We start from the raw sequence: 16,470 nt of genomic DNA on the forward strand, positions 1-16,470 counted from the left end.
CTCAGCGGAGCAGGCGGATGGTATATTTAGAAGGTGGCTCCTGCCAGGAGGGAGGAGGAGGTGGAGGTTGGCTGCTACAACCCTGGAACCTGTAGAGTCCGGCCCTTTGAGAGCCCAAGTACCCCGTTGCAGTAGGTCAGCTCGATCCTAGGACACTGTTCTTACTGCCTTTAAAGGGTGGCTCCCCCCAGATTTGCACCTCTTTTCTGTTTGATTTCTTCTAGACTTCACCGAGGGTTCCCAAGTTCCTGAAAGGCCTCCCAAGCCGTTCCCTCGGAGAATCAACTCAGAACGGAAAGCAGGCAGCTGTCAGCCGGGTGCCGCCGCCGCCTCCTCGCCGCAGCTCTCCAGTGAGATCGAGAGCCTCATGAGCCAGGGCTACTCCTACCAGGACATTCAGAAGGCCCTGGTCATTGCCCACAACAACATCGAAATGGCCAAGAACATCCTCCGGGAATTTGTTTCTATCTCGTCTCCTGCCCACGTCGCCACTTAGCAGAACCCTCTCCGCTGTGGCGTCAGGACCAGTGAGCCGGGCGCTGTCCCCCAGGCGGCCCCTCAGAGGGCAGAGGTTCCTCGGGAGACTTCACAGTGAAGTCTGGCCCTCTCTGTGGGATTCCACATCTGTGGTTCCAAGATTTCAAAACAGTGGAGTGAACGTGGAGCAGCTAGTGTGTTTTACTTTGTTTTGAGAGTGGATTTGAAGGTGTCCTTCAGTCCCCAATTAGAGTGTGGATTTTTATTAAATGGTAGCCTACTGGGGGAACAGTCTAGAAAGCGGTGGGAGAAGTATTGTGCTGTAAATCCTCATGGGGGACTTCAGACTTCCCTGGGTTAAGGAGTGCTTGTGCGTGTGTGTGTGTCTGTCTGTCTGTGGTGGCGTGTGTCCTGTGATTATAAGATGAGCCTGCTGTGTGTGTTAATCCTGGGCAGGGAATTAGCACAAGAGACGTAGGAAGGAATGGTCCGGAGACCTCCCTCTACTGTGGTGTGAGACCCCGCCCTGGTGTGTAGTACGGTGCCCTCGAGCTCCCCTGTGGCTTGAATTACCGTGCGCACAGCTCAAGTCTTGTATTTTTAGAACACCCTCCCTCTGTCCTTTCCCCTGTCTCTGCCTCCTCCTCCTTGGTGTCTGTCATTGGCCGCGGGCTTGCTCCGACCAGCCTCACTGAAGCCCAGTGACTTACAGGATGTTCCTGATTACGTGTGATGGTGTTGGTTTGTTTGGTGGATAGACGGGGCAAGGAAAAGTACTGTTGCTGCATCATCACAGTCCTGTGTGATCCTAGCGGCTAACACTGGTCACTCCAAAGCACTGTTCCCATAGGAACGTTGATTCTGTGACAATGAGATGTTTTAATTATCCTAATGACGTAATGACTGATCTGAGATAGAGGCCTTCAGATACATTCCATGCCCTCCCCAGAAGGCCGTCTGTGGGAGTCCGTTGCCTTCCTGCCAGGTGTGTGTTCTCATGTAGGTCACGGGCGTTTATCCTTACTGGAAGGGAAGAACATTTGTTTGCAGTCTGGCTTTCTGGCCTGAAGGCCACCAAACTTTGAGGAGCTTCCTTTTCATGCTCTTTCCCTTATGCAGAAGATGGACAAAATAGATAGGACTCATCGGTTTGGTTTTTCTTCCCAGTGAGTCAGTTCCAACTTGTGTGGGCACCTCCCTCGCAACGTGAGCCAGGTTATACTTTCAGAAGAGGCTTTTGTCCTTGCTCTTGAAGGGGAGGGGATGGCACCCATGGTAGCACAGCATTTTGCTGGTAATTAGCACCAGTCCTCCCCTGGCACCACCAACGATATGGTTTTCTCTTGTGCCTGTGGCTTTGGGAACGGAGCATCTCTTCCCCTCTTCTCGCCACACTGGTCCTCTGTGCTCTTCACAGACCGCATTCTCCATAGTAATGACAGGTCCCGAAGTGCGACGAACACCTTTGCAGGGGTCAGAGATGGGGCGAAAAGCCCAGCAGCTGGTGCGCAAGTGGGTTTGTGAGGAAGATTCGGAGTCCAGCGTGGGGGGGCCGTGAATCGGTTCCGGTAAGGTACTGCGAAATGAGCCCCGGTCAGCCAGTGCTCTGGCCGGTCTTTGCTGAATTCCCTAGCAGGCCGTACCCTCCTGCGCAGCAGAAGCAAACCTACTCTTTGATACATCTGCCCTCCTCTAAGTCTAAATCATGCTTTTGTCTTTAGATCCAGACAGAAATGAATCTCTCGAGGTCCATTTTCTTTCCCATTTTTTCATCTGTGGAACTAAAGCGTTTCCTGATTCTTCTCTTCGCTTTTGGCTATTCCTAGACCTTTTGGCTTTATGCTCTTGCCTCAGAGCCATTTACATTCCCAGGGTAAATGGTACTGGACCTCTTGTCAATAGGCTCTGGCTCCCCAGTGTCTGCTCAGCATGGCCGGGAGCAGCAGCCCTGCCCGGGCGCACCTGGGAGCGGGACAGTGGCAGTCACTGGGAAGCAGTGACCTAGCGTCTCCTTCTAAGAGCCAGTAAGGAGCCTGTTTCATTTGTGGTTAACACTCCGTTTGCATTTTGTTTAGATGCTGGAGTCAGGCAAAGAACCAGGGAAGATGGCAGCATTTTCACTGCCTGTCCACACTGGAAGTTTTCCTTGTCTGCAGACCTCGTCCACAGTCTGAAGGTGTGTCAGGAGAACAGAGCCCTGGTTCTGCATATCTCTTGCCTGTTTGGTGTATCCCACATATTCTCTGGAGAGTCTTTCCTTACTCATATAGGCCAAGGGCAGGTTCGTCCCTTTTTTCCTAATTGAGTACCCCCGTGCCTCCCGGGGTGGGCCCTGAGACTGGGCTGTCAAGACCCTAGGGTCAGACATACGCATCGGTGACTGGCTTGCTGGGTGGCTGTCCTTTGTGGGCCTGGGCTTCCCGCGGGTTAGAACATTCTGGAAGGTTTGCTATCTTTGGGTGCTCTGAGGACAAACTTCAGCCATGCCTGAGACCGCCATCATCCCCTCAGAAAAGTTTCCACGTGGGCGTTTGTCTTGAGGGGACTTCCAAAACTTTAATTTCTTCACTTTTCCTTGGACTAAGGCACAAATAACCCTTCTTCATCTTCCAGTTGTATGGCAGTTTCCAATTCTGGGCTCTGCTTGGAATTTAAAACTGCCCTTTCAGAAGTGGGCTCTGAGTTCTGCCAGTTTGGGCAGACCCCTCCCCTCTCTCCCTCCGAATTCAGGGTGGTTCCTTCTCTGATCCCTTCCCAGGAGGATGAGGTAAAAGCCACTTAGGGGTTTTGTCAGATGCATTAGGTTCTTCTCTTCAGTGCGGTCTCCTGCTTTCCCTTTGTCTTTCTGGCTTGGTCTACACAGTCTGCCTCGTCGTCGTCTGGGGTCTGCTCGGCAGTAGGTCATCCGCTGCCCGAGCCAGGCTCCTTCCGCTCAGGTAAAGGGTTCTCAAGTGGAAAAAACCTGTGGGCTCTGTGATATACCTCCCTTGAAGAAATGAAGAGATTGGTCAGTTTCTCGTCTCCGCGTTTACCTGTTAATGTTGATGTAAATAGCGCTCTGTACCTGTGGATGGCCATTCTCCTCCCCTGGCCCTCTGGCCCCCCACAGCCCACACACTCTCTGCCCTTCTCTTAGCCACACAGCCCCAGGGCCCAGGATGGGGGAGAGTGCTCCTTGTATCAGTTAGCTGTTCCGTGGATTAAAATTTTTCAAAGGGGGTCGCTATTCTTCATACTTAAAAGTATTTATTTTCTCTGTAGAAAAGTAAAATATAACCCATGGTCCACACAGGAAACATACAAATGAGTTTTTGTAAATTTGCTAGCAGAGTAGGGACCAAGCTCTGTGTTCCCTTTAAGGCACCATTAACAAGATCTGCACCTGTTTCGGGTGGTCGGCGCAGGTGTTGATGCAGAATATTTTCCTACCTCACGTCATGACAGTCAGGGTTACAGACCTTCTTCCTAAACTGCAACTTTCCCTTCCTGCCATTGGCCTCTCTGACTCCAGTGGCCCCTGGCCTGGAAAGAGCGGCCTTTGGACCACTAGCCCGGCTGTGTACCCGTTAGCCTGTTCGTTCGGCAGATGTGAGTGACTCCCAGGTGCCAGCAGTGCCAGCTCCGCTCTCTTCCCTCCCACCACATGCAGATTTCCTGATGCCCATGTATTGTACTTGCCGGCTCGCCTTTCCCTTTGGCCCTGAGATAACCCTTCCTGGAAGATCGTGCAGTGTGTATTCACAGCTCTTTTCATGGAGCCATGGGTTCCTTGTAAAAGCAATTCAGAGCTCTCCCGTGAACCCCGGTTGTCTTCCCAGAGCCTTGATGACGTCTGGGAGATTCGGCGGCGGTCTCCTGGGTACCCGCCGGCTTGGATGCGTTTCAGTGGAATCTGTGTTGAGTTGAGGTGCATATTGGCTCAGAGTTGCACAGTAGGGCAGTTAAATGTTTAAGCAAGGCATCTGCCCACAGTCCCCTCTCCAGTCTAGTGCCTTCCTTGATCTTTTTACTGAACTGCTTGGAGTCCCTAATCCCCCTTGTTGTGAATTTTCTTGTCACCCTCGTGGGACCTGTCACCATCTCCCATTCTCTTTGGGACTTGTCCGCCAGACCTTCAACGACCTTTGCAGCTAATTCTGTGTCCTAGAAGGGCTGGAGGTGTGATGGTTGGAGTGTTGGAGACCCAACATCAGGGTCCTGGTCTTGAACGGATGTACGTGCTCTCCCAAGAGCCAGGCAGTAAACTAGATGGAACTCAGTCATTTCGCAGAAATGTCAGCCTTTCCCTCCCGGGGTAGGAAGCTCAGGACCCTAGAACTTTGCATCAGGGTGCACACGTCAGCATGAAGGGGTCCTCGCACCACTTTAACCTCAGCCTCTGTCGCGCTCTTTCTTTACAAATGCATCAAGCCATTTGTGCACGGCGGAGGGTGCATAGGGAAAGGAGGTCACAATCTTGTGTCTTCGACTGTCCTGTTTAGGAATCCAGGCTAAAGAAAGGAGAGAATCCTCCGGATGCTGGGTATTTCACAGACCCCAGCATGGGAAGCGTATTGGGTTCTTGCATGGAGCTGGGACTTACACCCCATTGCCCAGGTCCACACCACCTCCCGGCTCTTGGGATCACCGTGCACAGCTTCCCAGTACCTCTTAACTCCTATTCTCAAGAAAAAATACAGTCAGCCCAGCATGTTACTCGGCTTTCTACCCTCATTGGTCAGCCTGGGTGCAGGGGGCGGGGGAGGGGGGAGGCGGCGGCAGTGTCCTGTCCCCTTGGGTGGGAGTTGGGGTGGGGGGTGGGCTCTCCTAGAAGAGGCTTCAGACAGGATAAATACCTTAGAAGTATTTTAGTAGCAAAACTGCTGTCCTGCCGCCCACTTCCCACCCCGCTTTTTTGAGAGTGGAAAGGCAGGACACAGGACCGTATCTGGACATTGAGGAAATTCTTAGGTTTCGCTTCATTTGGGTTTCTGGCATCTTTGTTGCTTTATTTCCTGTTTTAATTCCCTTTACCAGTCTTGGCATCCAAGATTTCTTACCTCCCTCTTCAGGACCAGTTTCTCCTGCCCCGGAGCTCGTGTGTTCTTGGGAGACATTTCTTCACCTTCATTCAATCTCAGGTTTTTAGCCTTCTTTCGTACTTAGAGAGCAGATCACAAATCCCACGGTCACCACCCATGGACTTCTGGGCTCTCCTCAGGTTTTAGCGCTGAAAATATATTCATTCTATGAGCCTGTGGCCCGCCCGTGCCCCTCCCTGCCCGCCTCCTCACCCTTGCATTTGGTCTTTGCCATGTGAGGAGAGCTCTGCACTAATAGCTATGGGCAGGCCTTCTGAGGTACCCCAGAAGCTACTTCCCTGTAGCCAGCAAGAGTATCTGGTGGCTGGGACAGTTGCCAGGACAGAAATCAGATGTAGATGTCAGCTCGGAGGAGTTTTGACTGAGAGCTCTTTAGACCAGAAACCCTTGTCTTCCCTGTCCGCCGGCTTGCTTTGTGGTCCCGTATCAAAGCCTTTAATTTTTTGGATTTTGACACAACTGCTTCTGCTTGCCTAAGTGTTTTGATCTTACTTACCTCATCCTGGGGCCTGTCCCATGTTAGTAAGGCATTTCATAATTACTTGTAACTTTTTTAAACTGTTGGAGTCGTTTGGAATACACAGAAGTAACCTAGTAATCCAAAGATACACATTGAGGCACGTGACAAACGGTGGGGTCGTTAGCCTTTGCATTTGATACTCTGGACTCGGCTCCAGACTTAAGGACCAGAGGGACAGCAACGCCATGTGCCTCTGTCCAAGGAAATCTGGGTTGGTCTCAAAGGAGAGTACCAGTGTTTTTTCGTTCCAATAAGTAGCACCCCAATGAAGAGGTGGGGAGGTAGGGACGGAAAGAGCGAGCGCTGCGTGGAGGCTCGTTCACGTTCAGATGGGAAGGTCAGCCCTTCTGAAGGGCCAGCTGTTTACTCGGATAGCAGCTGTCTGCACCTCTCCCTGCCCCTTCCCTTGGGTCGTGCTTGAGAAAAATGTGGCGGACCACTCCCTCTTTTTGTACAGGGCCAAGGCTGAAAGCCAAACTCCGCTCCTACTGATTAGGCAGCCAAACAGATCAGCAGAGCTGTGATCACCCGGCTCCGTGTTCCTGACTTCTTCCTGCAGGGAACGAGAGAGGCACCTCTCCTTTGCCTCACAAGTTCTCCTTCCACCCCTGCACCAGACTGGGAGACCAGGTTGGGGAGTGGGGGTATGCTCAGGACAAGCCCCGTGTGACTCCTCAGGCCTGGCACTGCCTTCCTGCTCAGCCCCACCAGGGGGACGGGGCGGGGGTTTTAGGTGGGGTGGAGAGGATGGTGTGCAGGCCAGGCTGTGTGCCCACACTCGGTGCCCTGAAGTCCGTGTGTGTCGCTCCCTCCTCCCTACCTACCTCTGACCCTGTTGTGGGTGAGGGTGGCCGTGCTCATGGCTGTCTGGAAACTGAAGAGGCAGAGACCTATTAAGGAATCTGTAGACCACATGTTTTTCCTTGGCTTCTTTCTTCTGCTGTCTGGGTAAGCCTGTAGGCACAGTGCCTGGGAAAGCGGATGCCTCCCGACCTGCCTGTCTCGGTGTCGTGGCCTTGACCTCCTGCTGAAACATGTGGTAGAGGCATGGCAGCTAAGAGGTACCGCCTACATGTGCTTTCTGGCTGTGGTGACTTGGGATTTTTAACCTTATATATCTTTTTCCTTTATTCAAAACAGAACAATTTTTAGCACACTGAAAAAAAAAAAAAAAGCCAAACATTTTGTGCCTTTCTAAGGCAGCACTGTATCCCAGGCTGCATTTTAGGACTTAATATGGAAATACCAGAGTCTTAGCTCCTCTACCTTGAGTGTCAGTCCTTACAGTCTAGGAGGGAGGAGGAGAAAACTGTGTGGGGTGGGGAAGAGGGCACACAGGTGTGGTGGGGCAGCGGTCCCTTCCCCCTGCCCTGGTGGCTCTGTTGGAAAAAGCAAGCATTACCCTGGGATCATTTGGCTCCAATCAGAATCGTAGTTAGAGGTTGAATGCTGTGTCTCCAGCAGGAGGAGAGAGACTGTCCTGGGACTCCCAGGAGTGCTGTGGACCCTGCAGGTGTGCTAGCCTCCGGCTCCTGGGAAGGACCCAGCTGCGGGGAAGAGCGGAGGATGGACTCTGACGACAACGGGAGGTGGTTTGTGTCTTTCTGCTGGATCCCAAACTGGCCTAGACCTCCTGCCTCTCCCTTCAGATGTGGCTTTTCTTTTATTTGAAGATTTCGGTCTTAAAGCATTAAGTAGCCAGTGCCCTCGGTGGGGGCCAGTTTTCCCCTGGGAAAGGCAGCAAGGCCCACATGCCAGAGCCTGGCCTCAGGATTGTGGCCACTGTAGGTTTCAGCAAAGGAAAAAGAAAAAAATGTTTTCTTCATGGTATTTTACTTCTCCCTCTCCCTTTTCAATTCTTCCCTGCCTTTAACTAATAAGGAATTGGGGAAAGAATTCTTTTTCAAGTCCTCCCTCTTTAGGATATTGACATTTTTGGCCTGGGTGGGGCTGAGGAGAACTCGATGCTTTCTCCAGAATAAAGAGTCCCAATTTGTATATCAGTGTTAAAAATAAGACAAAAACTTAGATGAGATTTTTGTGGACTATTTTAAAAAATGTGTCATTAATATAAAAAAATTTATATTAGCAGTATTTAATCATTCTCACCTGTAAAGAGTAAGAAAAACAGAAGGTAAATATTCTTACAGAGAAGAGCAGAGCTTTAAGATTCATTTTCAATTTTAAGTCCCTTTTGTTTTGCCAGTGTATTAATGTCTAGAGGTCTGTTATACTAATGTTATTTATTAATTTTTTTTCATTTCCATACACAGTTAACTAAAGAGCTTTTTCAAGCACCCATGTCTGTAAAAAAAAAATATTTTTAAATAAAGTTTCTTTTGTTGTAGCAGACTGGAGTTCTTGCTCTGCCACGGGGGTGGGAGAGTGACAGACTCGGCCAGCCCCATCCTCACGGTGAGCCCACTGCTACCCCAAGGCGGTTCTGCGCAACGTGACAGAGTGACAGAGTGAAGGGCCAACTTGGCCTGGCTGCTGCCGAGAAGGGCTGTGGTCCTCTGGGAGCTCGAGCCATTTGCTCAGAAGCAGAGGTAACCCCTCATCCCCACTCGCAGATGCAAAGGTTTCGTGTTCCTTCTGGTGTGATGCCAGATCCCAGGGCCCCAGGCTGCAGTGGCAACATGATGAATCAAAAGCACTGTGAGGTTTCTGGGACAATTAAGCTTTATTTTTCATATATATATATATACACACACACACATATATATAAAGGAAATTTGCAAATTTACAGACAACCTAACAAAACCACATATACATACACTCACACACGCACACAGATACCCATACACACCCCAAAGCTCCAGCAAGCCCGCCTCTTGTCCCTAAGTACCATTCTCCGTGAGGGCCCTTCTTGCCAGGACCTAAGCCCCTTAGGGAAGTTTGTAGAAGTTTGGTGCTAGTGTAATTACAGTCTTAATCCTCCTAAAGGACAGTCTGAACCTCATCTGTCCCCTAACCTGTCAGTCTGATATGACCCGCTGACTGGGCAGTAGGAGCCAAACTTGGGGGTGGGGGCTGTTGGGCTCAATGGCCTAACTCTGGAGAAATGCCCGGCTTCCTCCCTGCAGGGACGGGATACACCCAGCACCTCTTAGGCAATGACACCATTCCCGGCTTCTGCCCCGAGAAAGGTGGGTCACAGCAGGACCTGAAGCAGGCAGGGGCTTGTCATGGAGGCTGGGGAACGCTCTAGAACCGGCGTGAGAGGGGCTTGTGCTCCGTGAGTCCTCACTTCGGTGACACAACTGACCAACGAAGCCAGCCTTTGGGGCAGGAACCAGACAAACAGGCTGCCTCATCCGGCTGCGGCAGAGGACAGGTATGTGCGTCCATGAGCTACATACAGAGAGAACGTGGTCTGCGAGACACTCTCTCCCGCCCCCAGGATGCCGAGACCCCTCCCTGGGATGAGCATCACCCAACAGAGTGAGCCGGTGGTAGGTTGGTCCCCGACGAGGGACCTCTGCGATGGGGCCTGCAGGCCAGCTGGGGCAGGGGGCGTTCTCCACAGCCCGCTGTAGAGGCCTGGGTGGTCATCCTGAGCGCTGGGAGGGAGGGGGCGAGCGGAGAGCACAAAACGTTCCAGGCGGGAGGGGCGCTCAGTGGGGGTGCGTGGGCTAGTGCCTCAGATCGATGTATTTCTCTCCCTAGAAGCAGGTGAAGAGAACAGATAAGGGGGGATGCGGCGGGGACAGGGACGGGAGCCTGAGGTGGTGAGCGCTGGAGGGACGAGGGACTGAAGCCAAAGCTGATGGACTAGGTGTGGAGGGAAGCAGCGGGAGGGGGTGGTGGGACGGGGTGGGAGAGCCTAGGCCCCTGAACCGGACTGGCCACACTGCACCTGGTGACCTGAGCCACGGCACTGTTCAGGAAAGGTGGTGACGGAAAGTGTTTGCTCTCAGGCTTGGGAGCTGCCCCTTCTCCGGGGTCCCTGGGCCACTCGCCTCACCCTACCATCTGGGACTAGTGTTAGGAAGCCAAGACGGGCCTGCTCCCAGTCTCCAACAGAGGAGGAGGAAGGGGGGAGACAGTTAGTGTTCGGGGACACGAGAGCCATCAGCCCCGGCTGCTCCCGATCCCTGAAGCTGGGTCAGGCGCTGGCCATGGGCACTGCCTCCTACCTGGTCTCCGGGCGCCCTCTGGTCACGGCTGCTGCCCTGTAGGAGGCCCATCTCTTCTGGGAGCTTATCTGACTTAACTTCAACTACAAATTCGCTCTTACGAGACGGGGGCAGCGTGCTGGGAGGGAGGGAGGCAAGAAGTCGGCATCTCGGGCAAGGAGAGGGAGGCTCGTTGACAAAGACGTTGGACTGGGCGATGAGGTGCTCTGGGGCTGGCTCAGGGAAGGGGAACAGGCGGTGAATGGAGAGGAAGTGTGGGTGACGGCAGCTGGCCAGTGGGCAGGAAAGCGGGGAGCATTCACACCCAGTGCCCCCTCCTGCTCCCAAGGGGTGAGGGGGCAGGGGGGCAGGCAGGGAATGTCCCTGCCCAGGCGACAAGCTGGGAAGCGTGATTGGGTGGGGGCGCTGGGTACCCGGCTTACATCTCCTGCTTGCCTGACCGCCCACAAGGCAGCTTGCCCTTCTTGTAGAAGAAGTAGAGGACAGCACCCAGCACAGCCAGGACCAGGACGCACACGGTCACAGCCACGATGGCCACGCCCTTGCTTTCAGGCTCTGGCAGCTTCTTCTCTGTCCCACAAAGATGCTGGGGTCACTCCCAGCCCCAGGCAGCCCTGACCCCACCATGCCCCACCCCACCTCACCCCTCCACCCCACCCGGCCACAGCCCAGGACTGATGGAAGATGGGCCCCTGCTCACCTTTGTGAACAGGGTTCTCCCGGGAAGGGTCAGGGCAGGAGGCGGCTGCCCAGCCACAGCTCTACTCTCGCGCCAGGACTGCTTACCTGTGGAGGTGCCGTTGGCTCGGACAGAGGGGCTGACAGTGGATGTGCTGAGGCCAGTGCTTCTGCTGGAGTCTGGTGAGTGGTAAAGGGGTTGAGAGGGGGGTTAGGAAAAGCACACGCTCGTGCCCACACCTGCCATGCCGCAGGACGAGGCCCTTACCCAGCTCCAAGAAAATGGTGGTGGTGTTTCTGCCCAGGGCGTTGGAGGCCACGCACTCAGCACCTGTCCTCAACAGCTCTGGGGTCACAAGGACGCTCAGGACACTCAGGACGCTCTGTGGCTCTTGGTCTTGTTCCTGTGCCTACAGGATGGGGACGCCGCTCAGGGAGGGGGGCGTGGGGAGGGTGCCCATGGCCCGCAGCGGAGCCTTGGCAGGGGCGGTGGGCCTGCTCACCGTGCCCTCGACGCTCCAAGAGATGGTGGGCCGGGGATGTCCCGAGGCTTCGCAAGACAGATTCAACACTGCATTCTCCTGCACCCATATCCTCCTCTCCTTCTGTGTCATCCATGGGGACCCTTAGGGAGAGAGCGGTACGGGTGTGGCAGCAAACTCTGCCAGCCTGCCTTCCTGTCCCCACCGGAGCATGCCAGGGCAGCAAGAGGAGGGTTTCCGTCCTCCAAGGAGCTTGAAACCACCCAGCCCCAGGGAGCTCCACAGGGTGGCCTGATCTCTGCCCCGAGGGCTTCTCACCAAAAACTGCCACGTGGACCAGCTGCGTGCGGTTCAGGCCGGGGACGCTGGGCACGGATGCCATGCAGCGGTAGCCTCCCCCTGCCTCGCGTTTCAGGTTGTGTAACTGGAGCAGAGGCCCCTCCGTCAGCACCTGGCCTGTCTGGGGGCACAGATGGGTCAGGGCCTTGCTCCCAGCCCCACGCGGCCCGCTGCCCCAGACCCGCCAGGTACCTTTTCTCTCAGCCACTGGAACTGCACGGCTTGGTTGCTCTCCGCCTCACAGCTGAGGACGAGGCTGCCGCCCTCCTGGCTCTCTGGGGCTGCAGGGCTCACCCGCACAGCAGACACGTCTGGGGACAGAGCAGTGCTCTCAGCCTGGGTGGGGTGGGCCAAATTCCCTCTTGCCTCACCCTGATCCCCCCATCCCAGGCCCCCGGCCCCTCACAGTTCACCAGCAGCTCCTGTTGGTCGCTCAGCAGTGATGCCATGGTTTCCAAGTCCAGGCCCTGACACTGATAGAGGCCACTGTGCTCCTTCTGGGCAGACTCCAAGACCAGGACCCCGTTGTCTTCGGGCGTCATCTCCTCCACCTCCTTGGTGCTGAGGTTCTGGGGGAGAGCAGAGAGGTGAGCCGAGTGCGCCTCCAGCCACTCCCGTGGCCCCCACGTCCCTAGCGCGGCGCCCTCCGCACCTGCTTGCTGATGGTGAAGTGTGGCGGGGGGTTGCCATCCGCCAGACACCTGATTTCCACGTGGTCCCCTTCCTTCAGCGCTCCCACGGGCTCCACCTCCAGCCACACCTTCTCCGCTGGGTCTGAAGAAGCACAGGGGGCAGCCCTCAGCCTCAGAGCCGTCCCCGCACTGGGGAGCTGGCTGGGGCTGCCACCAGCCTCAGCCCAGGGCCGCGCTGGGACTCACAGAAAACCTGGACGCTGACTTCCCGAGACTCCTTCATGTGGTTGCCGCTGGGCAGCCGGTAGCTGAGCTCACAGTAAAACAGGGCGTCCTTGTCTGCGGTCACCAGCTGGGCCTTCAGAATGCTCACCAAGGTGTACAGACCGCTCGACTCCACGATCTGGGACGACTGAATATAAACCCCTGGCGGGGCGGAGAAGGGGGAGAAGAGCTCAGCCTCGGCCCTGCCTCCAGCCCGGGGTCCCCTGGGATTCTCTGGGGGGGGGGGTGCACCTGGAGAGGGACCCCTGCCCGCCCCTGCGACCCTTCAGCTCAGCGGTTCTGTATATCTCAGCATCTAGCTATGCCACCGACACCCGCTCACAGACAGGGACGGGGTGCCACACTCCAGATGTCCACCAGCCAGGGACCCCCCTCCACCATCCCCATGGTAGGCAATCCTGGGCGGGGTGGGGGGGGGCACAGAACCATCAGGTCCAGCCACACAGGCTGTGCTGGAAAGACTTCCAGGACTGACCGTCCAAAGAAAAACTACCGTGTGGCGACATATGCCACACTGAGCCACTGAGGTCAGGGCCGCTCAACCTCAGTGCGACCTTAGGTGGAGGCAGGGGGGCTGCCCCGAGTACTCTGGGGTGTTTAGCAGCAGCTCCCCTCGGCCTCCGCCCACTAGGTGCCTGTAGCCCCTCTCCATTCACGACAACCAAAAATATCCCCAGACGTGGCTGATCGTCCCCGAGGGGGAGCAGCTGTGTCCCTGGTCAAGAACCACTGCTTCAGCTGATAAAACAATAAAGCCTTCGTGTGCCCAAGATGTATTTCTGTGTGTAAGTACCCCGAAACTGGCTGGAAAGAATAAACACTGACAGCAGGGATGACTTCTGAGACGGGACCGGGGGACCAGGGGCAGGAAGGGAATTTTCCTTCTAGATCTTAAGTGCAGTTTAAAATCTCTTGAAAAGATTTTCGGGCATCACTCGTGAATCGAAGCAAACAAAGAGCAAGGATGGGGGTGGGCGCAGTGCGGTGCCATCAGCATGGCTTCTGAGGGCTCAGAGGGCTACTCACGGTCCTTCTCCTCCTTCAGGGAGTGGCCATTCTTATACCAGACGACTTGAGGAAGGGGGTACCCATTTCTCCCCACACAGGTAGCCACCTGAGGAGGACAGGGTGTGAGTCTCCCTGCAGCGGAGGGAGGCCCCGCAAGCTCCCCCCACCCCCCCAGGCTCCTGCTTCCCACCTGGCCAATCTCACCTCCTCAGGCTCCTTACTGCTGACCGAGATGCCCAAGGGATTCACCTGGATGGTCGGCTCCTCCGGGGCTTCTACAAGAGAAGGAAATGAGGGGCCGGAACCTCCACCACGGGCCACCCGCACCGCCCACGAAGCCCGGCGTCGCACTCACTGTAGACACGGAGTTGGATGCGGTGCTCCTGGGACTGGGGGCGCTTGACCTGGCACAGGAAGATACGCTCATCGTGGGGGGTGACATGGCTCAGGACCAGCGCGGTCCCTCTGTCCTGCAGGCTGAGCCGCTTCTGGTACTCCCCAGGTTCACTCTGGCCCTGGCCCTTGCGCACGCGGAAGATGAGCGTCGGCTTCTCCTTGTGCACCTGAGGGCCGGTGTGCGAGGGGACGTGAGGGTCCCCTGCAGGAGGGGTACAGCCTCCCGCCACCCCAACACGCTCTCTAGGGCCGCGCACTCACAGAAAACCAGTCCACGTGGCTGAAGTTGCTCTGGGAATGGGAGGGGCCGCACGTCAGAAGCGCCGTGCCGCCCACTTCCGCCTCCACCAGCTCGGGGTCAGGGGGCTCCGCCTCTCCCGGCACACCTGGGGGTGGAGGAGGGGCCGTCCCAGCCCTGGGTCAACTCCAGCTGCTCTCCACGCCCTCCCCTCACACCCTCGATCTTGCAGCTGTTCCCCCTGCCACTTGGAAGGGTCCGGAGGGGGCTCTGGCCTCCTAACCTTCAATCCCTCTCTCTACCTGCTGCCCCAGGCAGCCCAGCCCGTTCGGGGGAGCTGAAGGTCACTGTCTCTGGTCATTGCAGCTGAGACCCTGAGCACCAAGCATCTTCCAGATGAGGCTGACAGAGGGGCAACCCAGGCTCTGGGCCAAGAGGAAGGCCCTTTTCCTTCCAGGCCCCCACCCCTTCCAGTGAGCTCAGAGTATGGGAATGCAAGGCATGTGCCAGCCTGCGCCACACAGGCCTCTTTGTGTCCCCATGCTGAGGGGAAGACATCGCTACTCTGCCCCCCAAAGAGCCCTCCCCAAATTTCCTGCAAGACCCAGTGGGCCAACCCTGGCCAGAAGCTCCCATCACATGCTCCCTAAGCAGTACCTCTATGAACATCCCACAAGCTCAGAGGACCCCATCCTGGGAGTATTGTGAGCATGGAGGGGTCAGAATCTCCCCTAGGGGTCAGGCCAAGGGCCAGGCAATGGGCAAGAGTGACGTCAGTGGTGCCGCGTGCTGCCTGTCCTGTGAGGAGATGATGTCACTCACTACCATCTGGCCGGCCTCTGGGGTGCCGTGGCTCTTGCCCTGGGCTGGCTCCCGGACAGGGAGGGCAGATGGAGTGGTCTGCAACCAGGAGCTGAGGCCTCGGATCCCTGACTCCGTTTCCCCAGAGCTAAAGGGGGGGGGGGGGGCTAGATCTGCTGCTGCGGGGGAGCCCAGTTTAGCCCTTTCCCCAGAAACACAGCTTGGGAGCCAGCAGCCGGGCGGGGGCGGGGGGGGGGGTACCCCAGGGACACTGTAGGCACTGGGCATGAGGCCAGTGAGCTGGGTACTGCCTAGCCCTTCCCTTCCCCAGCCGGACAGCGGCTGGGACCCGGGAAAAGAAGCCAAGAGAAACACGCGACACCGCTGCAGGCCATACAAGGGCAGTGTGCACCCGGGAGCGCCGGGCTCCCAGGCAGTTCCAGAAAGAAACTCCGAGGTGCAGTGGCGCTCTTCCCACCTGAATGTGCTCCCATTCCGGGAGACATAACGGATCTGGGGCGCTTCCACTCAGGGCACCCTCAATCCCTCGTTTCTGCCTCCTGTGATCCGTCACCCGGGTAGGCACGAGGCGACCCACGCCGTCCCCCAGCTCCTGGCAACGCCCTGCTCCGGCGGGAGCCGCCGTCCCTCCCCTCCCTCGCTCACCTCTAACCTGGCTCGAAGCCCAGGCGGGAGAGGAGGCGTCCGCGCACCCCTTCCCGCTAAGCAAGCTGCCTTTTTCCAGCAACAGGCGGGCGCAGAATTCGAGATTTGGAGATGCGCTCCAGCTGCGCCTGCCGCGGCAGCTTCAGCCGCGCGGCCCCCAGAGCCCGCACCTGAGGCACAGCTCTCCCCAGCCCACCGAGAGGCTCGGCACCACCCCTTCCCGCTCCGGGCGGCAGCCTCCTCTTCGCCTCCCCGGTCGTCCTCCCGGGATACTCCAGAATCCAGGCTGCAAACTGGCTGCAAAGAAGAGTTGCACGCGCGCAAGGTACCCGGGCGCCGGCGAGAAGCGCACGCCGGAGCGCAGAGACCCGTACCGCGCTGCCAGCTCCGCCGCCCGGCACGCCCCGCCGAAGACCTCCCACTGCCTGGCCCGGGCCGTTCGGGGCGCGGGGCCCCCCTCCGAAGTCACTCACCCGCGGCGCGGCGACTGCAGCAGCAGGCAGCGAGCAGGAGGGCGCAGACCAGCCCGGACAGCCCCATGCTTCCCGGCCGGAGGGCGAGCGCCTAGTGAGCTAGCGGCAGGCGGCCGGGGGCTGACGTCAGGGGGGCGGGGGAGGGGGCCCGGCCCGCCCCGCCCCGCGCAGCCCCCCGCCCCCGCCGCCGCTCCGTGGGGGCGGGCCCGGAGCTGCGCCGGGCCGCTTGGCCCCTGCTAGGCGGGGCCGGCTGCC

At 57.0% G+C, this 16,470-nt stretch overlaps 2 protein-coding genes across 4 annotated transcripts in view; one reads left to right on the forward strand and one right to left on the reverse strand.

The window, feature by feature from the left end:
• The window catches only part of CBL (Cbl proto-oncogene), an 85,847-nt gene extending 74,326 nt beyond the window's left edge, over window positions 1-11,521 (forward strand). For both annotated transcript variants that reach the window (XM_047693791.1, XM_047693793.1), the window contains exon 16: window positions 225-11,521. In XM_047693791.1, the coding sequence (XP_047549747.1) occupies window positions 225-496 (272 nt within the window). In that variant the 3' untranslated portion in view covers window positions 497-11,521. The remainder of the gene's footprint in view (window positions 1-224) is intronic.
• Window positions 8,738-16,329, reverse strand: MCAM (melanoma cell adhesion molecule). Of its 2 annotated transcripts, XM_047693794.1 has the most exons (16): window positions 16,216-16,329; window positions 14,299-14,423; window positions 13,997-14,204; window positions 13,846-13,916; window positions 13,660-13,747; window positions 12,595-12,774; window positions 12,369-12,490; window positions 12,123-12,285; window positions 11,909-12,027; window positions 11,696-11,837; window positions 11,399-11,520; window positions 11,164-11,305; window positions 11,004-11,075; window positions 10,640-10,787; window positions 10,218-10,335; window positions 8,738-9,743 (listed from the first exon to the last, which is right to left on the reverse strand). In XM_047693794.1, the coding sequence occupies exons 1-16, from the start codon at window positions 16,280-16,282 to the stop codon at window positions 9,714-9,716; spliced, it is 1,917 nt and encodes a 638-aa protein (XP_047549750.1). In that variant the 5' UTR covers window positions 16,283-16,329; the 3' UTR covers window positions 8,738-9,713. The 2 variants fall into 2 exon arrangements, with proteins under 2 accessions (XP_047549750.1, XP_047549751.1); XM_047693795.1 differs by lacking the exon at window positions 10,218-10,335.
• Window positions 16,330-16,470: the final 141 nt, after the last annotated feature.

This window comes from Lutra lutra, chromosome 10, assembly GCF_902655055.1.
Source record: "Lutra lutra chromosome 10, mLutLut1.2, whole genome shotgun sequence".
NCBI lineage: Eukaryota > Metazoa > Chordata > Mammalia > Carnivora > Mustelidae > Lutra > Lutra lutra.